Source organism: Sturnus vulgaris, chromosome 10 (assembly GCF_052056855.1).
Source record: "Sturnus vulgaris isolate bStuVul1 chromosome 10, bStuVul1.hap1, whole genome shotgun sequence".
Taxonomy (NCBI): Eukaryota; Metazoa; Chordata; class Aves; order Passeriformes; family Sturnidae; genus Sturnus; species Sturnus vulgaris.
Window position 1 is genome coordinate 11,107,574 of NC_142252.1, and position 7,239 is coordinate 11,114,812.

At 49.3% G+C, this 7,239-nt stretch overlaps 1 protein-coding gene across 1 annotated transcript; it reads left to right on the plus strand.

The window, feature by feature from the left end:
* The first annotated feature begins 731 nt into the window (after positions 1-731).
* Positions 732-5,283, plus strand: CHST2 (carbohydrate sulfotransferase 2). Its single transcript, XM_014877852.2, has one exon. It carries the CDS (start codon positions 789-791, stop codon positions 2,076-2,078), a length of 1,290 nt encoding a protein of 429 aa, XP_014733338.1. The 5' UTR covers positions 732-788; the 3' UTR covers positions 2,079-5,283.
* The last annotated feature ends 1,956 nt before the right edge of the window (positions 5,284-7,239 follow it).

Here is a 7,239-nt window from a genome sequence, read left to right on the forward strand (position 1 = left end):
GAACCTTTGAGCACTCCGAGTTTCTGCACAGACCGAGATAAAGGCGGCGGGGCTGGGCCCGGAATCCTCTCAGGCCTTTCGGTTTTTTTTCCCCCCTCTGATGTTTCTCCCGTTACAGGCGCAGCTCCGCTGTGCGAGGGGTTCCCGGTGCGGAGCCTCCGCCGGGCAGGGCAGACGGAAGCGCCCCGGCAGAGAGGGGCTCCTGGAAGCGCCCGCTGCACTCGGGCGGTGCGGGGCCGCGGCCGGGCTCGGTGCCGATCGCTCCGGGCTCTCCGAGAGGAGCGCTGCAGCCCGAGGCCGGGCGGCGGGGCCGCCAATGGCGAACGCGGGGCGGGCACCGCCAGCCGGGGCCGCCCCTCGGTGGCGGCGGCGGCGGCACCGGAGCTCTCCCGGCGCGGCTGGGCGGGGCGGGGCGGGATGCGCTCTGGCGGGGCGGGGAAGCGATACCCCCGCCCGCCGCTCGCTGCCGCCCCTCGCTGTGGGGCGGGGCGGAGCGCGGCGCGGTTCCGCCTCGCCCGGCGGCCGCCGTGAGCTGCGCTGCGGCGGCGCCCGCGGCCGCTCGGCGATGGCGGCGCGGGAGAAGCGCGGGGCGGGCGGGCGGCCGTGCCGCTGCTAAGTAGGGCAGGGGCGGGGGCGGCGGCGGCGGGGCCGTCGCGGCGGCTGCGCTATGCGGGCCGGGCGCGGGGGGCCGGCCGGGAGACGGCGCCGGGGGCGGCGCGCCCTGCTGCCCGCCGCGGGCCCCGGGGCGCCGGGGCGCTGAGCAACAGTTGGCCCCGCCGCCGCCCAGCATGAAAGTGTGCCGGCGGAAGGCGCTGGCGCTGTGCCTGGGCTACGCGCTGCTGCTGCTGCTCGCCGCGCTCAACCTGCTGGAGTACAAGTGGCGGCGGGAGCCGCGGCGCTGCGGGGAGCCCCCGGCCGCCCCCCGCCACCATCCCCCGCCGCCGCCGCCGCCGGCCGGGAGCCGTGGCCCGGCGGGCGCCCGCAGGCAGCTGGTCTATGTCTTCACCACCTGGCGCTCGGGCTCGTCCTTCTTCGGGGAGCTCTTCAACCAGAACCCCGAGGTGTTTTTCCTGTACGAGCCGGTGTGGCACGTCTGGCAGAAGCTGTACCCCGGTGACGCCGTCTCGCTGCAAGGGGCGGCCCGCGACATGCTGAGCTCCCTGTACCGATGCGACCTCTCCGTCTTCCAGCTCTACAGCACGGCGGGCTCCGGCAAGAACCTCACCACGCTCGGCATCTTCGGGGCGGCCACCAACAAGGTCATCTGCTCCTCGCCCCTCTGCCCGGCCTATCGCAAGGAGGTGGTGGGCATGGTGGACGACCGGGTGTGCAAAAAGTGTCCCCCGCAGCGCCTCAGCCGCTTCCAGGAGGAATGCTACAAGTACCACACGCTGGTCATCAAGGGCGTACGTGTCTTTGACCTGGCGGTTCTCGCCCCGCTCATGCGGGACCCGACCCTGGACCTCAAAGTCATCCATCTGGTGCGGGACCCCCGCGCCGTGGCCAGCTCCCGCATCAAGTCCCGGCACGGCCTCATCCGGGAGAGCCTGCAGGTGGTGAGGAGCCGGGACCCCCACATCCACCGCATGCCCTTCCTTGATGCTGGCCACAAGCTGGGCGGGAAGAAGGACGGGGGGGGCGGCTCGGACTACCATGCCCTGGGTGCCATGGAGGTCATCTGCAGCAGCATGGCCAAGACCCTGCAGACTGCTCTGCACCCCCCCGACTGGCTCCAGGGCAACTACATGGCCGTGCGCTACGAGGACCTGGTGGTGGAGCCCATCAAGACCCTGCGGCAGGTGTACGGCTTTGTGAACCTGGCGGTCAGCCCGGACATGGAGAAGTTCGCCCTCAACATGACCAGTGGCCCCGGCTACTCCTCCAAGCCGTTCGTGGTGTCGGCCAGGAACGCCACCCAGGCGCTGAGTGCCTGGAGGACTGCGCTCAGCTACCAGCAGATCAAGCAGGTGGAGGAGTACTGCCAGCAGCCCATGGCCCTGCTGGGCTACGAGCGGGTCGGCAGCCCCGAGGAGGTGAAGGACCTCAGCAGAACGTTGCTCAGGAAGCCGCGGCTGTGACGGGGCAGCGGCGCCCGGGGCTGGCGGAGCCCGGCACAGGAGCCGCTCCGGCTGCCTTTGAGGGAGGGAGGGAGGGAGCCGGGAAAAGCAACCTGGTCTCCGATTTCCTCCAAAGACTGCTGAAGGGTAACAGAGTAATGTGATGATTTCATTCTTCCTTTTTAAAATTTTTTTTTATTACTCACCCTTGAATTGGGTTAGACGCGATAAAAAAAAAAAAAAAATCAAGTGGAACTAAAAATATATGTAAAGCCCTTTCCTCCTTCTCTAAAACGCCAGGCAGTTATTCTGTACCAAAATCGTGTTCATGAAGTTCTTGTAGGTTTGAAGATGGTAACAAAAACTCTTGCGCAATTCCTAACACATCTTTATTTCCCTTGGTGCAGAGGGGATGCCCTTGGAAAACATAGTGCTGAAAATCAGACTTTTGTATGAAAGCAAATGTTCAGACATGATAGTAATAAAAGAAAATAATAAATGATATTCATTTTATAATTACCTCAATTGTTTGGGAAATACAGTGTTGCTTATGTACAGCTGGAGGGGGATGCTTGCTTAAAAATAACAACGTGGACTTCTTAAAGGGTGTGGGTGGAGGCTGGAGCGCAACATTTGACGTGTTCAAAGATCAGGAGCTGCTCTTGCAGAAGCAAATACAGATCTCGCAAGTGTAGTGCAGGTTTAATGGCTGTGTCAAAGCAGGTTGCTATTTAACTATTGTCTTTTCCGTTGTATTTAAAAAGTCTTTCAAGTGCCACTGTATTAGTGTCCTAAGAGTTTTAAAACGTTTGCTATCACAGCAGTATTTATTTTTGTCTTGACATGTATGTCCAGGAATCACTGTCAAGTAGAAGTGGATCTACAGCGTGACCAGAAATGCAGGATTTAAAGACATTTATCATACTGGAAACATTAGCATGTGTGAAAACAAAAATAAAATTATATATATTATATATATTCTGTAGTGCTAACAAAACACAAGATTTGTAAGATATTTCTTGACATTCATTGGTAACAGGCATAGCAGGGAAGCATAAAAAAATGCATAAAGTGATTTATTTTTTCCTGTTTGTCTGTGTCCGAGGGTATATTTATGTAGGAAGAGGGAGGAAATGTACAGCTGTGTGTTCATGGCTGTAATAGAGCTTTTATGGAGCCAGCCCAGCATTTGATTTCAGAGCGCTGGTTGGAGACTCATTGCCTGTGAATTGTCATTGCTCTGTGATGGAGCCAGATGGTGGTCTGGCTCTTTCTGGGAGCTCTGCCGAGAGTCTGTCCCATCGTTAAAACTTGATGATTAAAAAAAAAAAAAAAAAAGATTTTACTACTTTTGCTTTTGTAATTTCTTGGAAAAAGTCCTGATTTATTAAAGGTTAAGTGGTATGTTGCATATGAAAAGTGCAGACACCCTAAGTAGTTTTTAATCTTGGTGTTCTCTGCTGCTCTTTGAAGGCTCATTTTGGAACTTGAGTTTTTAAACGTAATTTTGCCAAACTATTCTCTTAGGAGACTACAGACTTTTCTACAGGAAGTACATTTTACATTGCCTATTTGGGTGTTGTGCCTTCAGAAAATGTGAAGAGTATGAGTAGGAAAAAGGAGATTGATTCGTGAAAATAAATTAATATAAACAGGATGCTGATAAGTGTGTGTGTATGTGTGGGTGTATGTGTGAAAATTTTAGTGATGTGTAATATGTCTATTTCTTGTAACTCAAGTTAAACAACTGATAACTGGCTACTAAGATTTTTGAGTTCTTGATGAAATTTTGGCATTAGATGTTGAATTTATTCTGAAAAGGAAAAACATTTAATAAACTAGTTAAAAGATTATTGCATAAGGTTGCCTGTACACTTGCTGAATGACTGCATTACATGTTGGTTCCCTCAGCACATTTTCACCATCAGTGAAATAACATAAAATCTAGCAATGGGAGATCTTTTAATTGGCCTGTTAGGATGTATTCCCAGATTCCAGACAGCAGTCCTAGAAATGGGAAGGATAGTTAATTTGGTATTTAAAATACAGATTAAGGTACTTGTGTTGTTGTGGAACGATGTGTTTTGTGTTACCACTGTGCATGTTCAGTGCAGTGCTGAGAGGATTTTGGGTGTTTGACTTTGGGCTGTACCCAGTGGGGTTTTTTTATTTTCTTTGGTTGTGTCCAGGGGCAGTGCTTGAAAATCTGACCTGCTTGTAGAGCATGTTGCTTGCTTTTTCTCCATGCCTGCTTTCTGAAGGTGCCTGCTCCCCCTGGCCTGCCCGTGCTCCTGCTGTGGGCAGGGTGGGTGGCTGGAGCTGGGAGCCCCTCTGGAGCTCCCTGGGACACCAGCCCAGACGGGGACACTGCCACCGCCTCGGTCCCGCTGTGCCAGCAGGAGCTCGGCTTAGGTCTCTCCTGGGGGCTTTTCATAGCAGCATGGTACAGAAAAAGCTCTTTTGATTCTGGGAGCTGAAGCACGGTCATTTCTGCATGCAGAATTCCTTGGTCTTTTTTTTTGGAAAAGTTTTCAGGATGAGTAAAGTGAGGAGGAATTGATTGCTTCTGGGAGTGTGAAACAGATGAGAACAATTGACTTAGCTTCCAAAAATGTCCTTTGGCTCCTAATTATGTTAAAAAGCTCATCCTGTCGTTCTGAGAGAGCACTTGCTGCTCTTCTAGTAGTGGTGCATTGCAAGCATCTGCTTCACTTTCTTGATACAAATGCTGCCAGTAGAGTTACAGCATCTGAATCTGGTCCATAATTTGAGCTCCACCTACTACATTGCAGCAAGGAATAACCCAGCATACTGTACAATTGTACCCTGGTGTGCTTTGGTGAACAGAAGAAATAATGTATAGTTCATTTTGTAAAAATAAAGGACTGCATGTTTGTTCAGGTAAAGCTTCAGGAGAACTGAATGGCATCCTGCTTGTGTAAAATGCTGGTGGGCTAAGCCCTATGTTTGATGCTGCTCTATTAAATATGTATGCAAACAACTGGCAATTAAAAGATTATTTTTGGCCCTTTTTTATATTCAGGAAGTAGAATTAGAGGAGCTTTAACAAGCCAAATAGAGCTGAAAAAAGTTCTAAATGTGGAAAATTACAGGAAGAAATAGGGTATCAGAAAGATGAAGGACCTGGTTACAAAAGCAGCTTTCGTTTTGTGAGGAGGAACAGCTAGCTGTGGTCCAATAAACTTGACTTTTAAGCTTGAAAATAGTCCTGGGTTTGCTTTCTGTCTGATTTAATAATTATAGTGTGCTTCTTCAGCTGAAGCTAACGCTTGTGTTGATGATCAATAGCATAAAGAAGGTACAAGGTGCACTCAGTTGCAGGGGAGGGAGATGGTTCTGAAGGCTTGGCATGTTGGTTTGATGGAAGAGAAAGGCCAATGGGCAGCTACGTGTTGCTTTCTGCCATGAACAAAGCCAGAACGTCAAACAGGTGTGGTAAATTGCTATGATCATTCAGTGCATGTCAACAGGAAAACCCTCTGTCTTCCACTGAATCAACTAAACCACAAGAAGTGTAAAAATGTGCAAGTTGCTGCTGTCAGCCTCGGAGCTGACAATGAAAAAAGTGTTAGATCAAGTATCTTTCATTTCTTCTTACCAAAAGGAGGAAGTCCCTTATTTTTCCAATCACTTTGTAATTTGTCAAACCTTAAATTTCATGCTGTGACTGGGAAGAGGAACATAATTTAAATCCCCAAACCTTGTATTTCCATTATGATTAGAACTTGGATTTTAGAGGTGAAATACAGATGGTTATAAGCAATCCTGAAACAAGTGTTTCTCATCCTGTGGGCCATGAGAAGAGTAATGAGATTATTTCCCCCTTCATTTCTAATTGCTAGCAGTGTGTTGAAAATGAAGGGTGTTTAATGTGAGCCCTTGCACACTGCCCAGGTGGTCGAAGAGCTGGTGTTCCAGCTTTGCTCCTGTGCATCCCAGAAATGCAGGCATGGGTCCCTTTGGAGCAGTGAATGCCAGCTGTGCCCAGTTGTGTGGGGCTGCTTTACCTGAGCAGGCTGAACATGGGGCAATGCTGCCTGTTATGCTGTTTCATCAAATGGATCAAAAATTTTCTTCTTCTACTGCCATTTCAGGTAAGGGTGTTGTATAAATATTACTCTGCTGGAATTATGCATATGAATAAGGTAAGCTGATTCAGTTTGGAGGCTCCAAGTGAATGTGAGACTGCTTGCCACTGATGTATCTGACTTCACTGTCAGTGCTTTCTGCTAGTTATCCTGGCAGACAGTTCATAGGGTTTGTATTTTGTATCAGAAATCCTGAGCAAGATCTTACAAAAATGTGCATGTTTTATAATTAAAGAATGCACAGAACAACATTTCAACAATACTCATATTGCGTACATTTAAAGTAAAAAATAAGGTTTATCTGGTTTATTCGGATTCCCTGGCAACAAATGAGTTCTGTTGAAGTAAATACAAGCAAATTTTCCAATTTGCAAATATAAAAAAGTCTGTGTTGTACCAATTCTATGCATTTTCTTTGCAGAAATGATAATTTACATGAAAAATCATGGATATCACGACAGCAAAGAGCTGTTATTTAGACATGTTAAATTGCAGCTTGGGGCTCCTGCATCATGAGATTATGAATGGAACACAAGAATGGGTCTGCATTACTGACTGTGCAGAGTCTGGGTCAATGCAAATTCAGTGAGAATCAGTGCAAAAGGTAAGGTGTCAAGTCTTCCCTTGATCCATGAAGAGCTGGAATTCAACACACAGATCAACACCATGAAAGCTATGAAAAAAGAAATAATATAATGGCCTTGAGAATGGGAGAACTGGGATTAAAGAATCATCTGCTTCTGCAGTGAAACACAAAGCATTAAAATGTGTGTAAAAATATGTGGCGTATTTCTTCACAGAAGGAAATTCTGTATATGAGAGACACATGTACACCAGTTGATGTGGGTGAGCTCTCTGGTGTGCAGTTCTGAGCCAGGAATATGCTTGTTATAAACATGGTGATGGGAAGGGAATTGAGGTGGAGTGGTGGGTTACCATCTTTCTGTTCCTCTCAGAAAAATCGGTGAGTAGCCAGCACAGCCTGCAGGGCTTTTAGTATGAGGTATTGCAAACTTCTGGCTGGATATAATATTATTCTGATGGGAATTGAATGGGAAGAGGGCTTTCATGCT

Coding starts and splice junctions, on each gene's coding strand:
- CHST2 (XM_014877852.2), top strand. CDS start 789: ATGAAAGTGTGCCGGCGGAAGGCGCTGGCGCTGTGCCTGGGCTACGCG.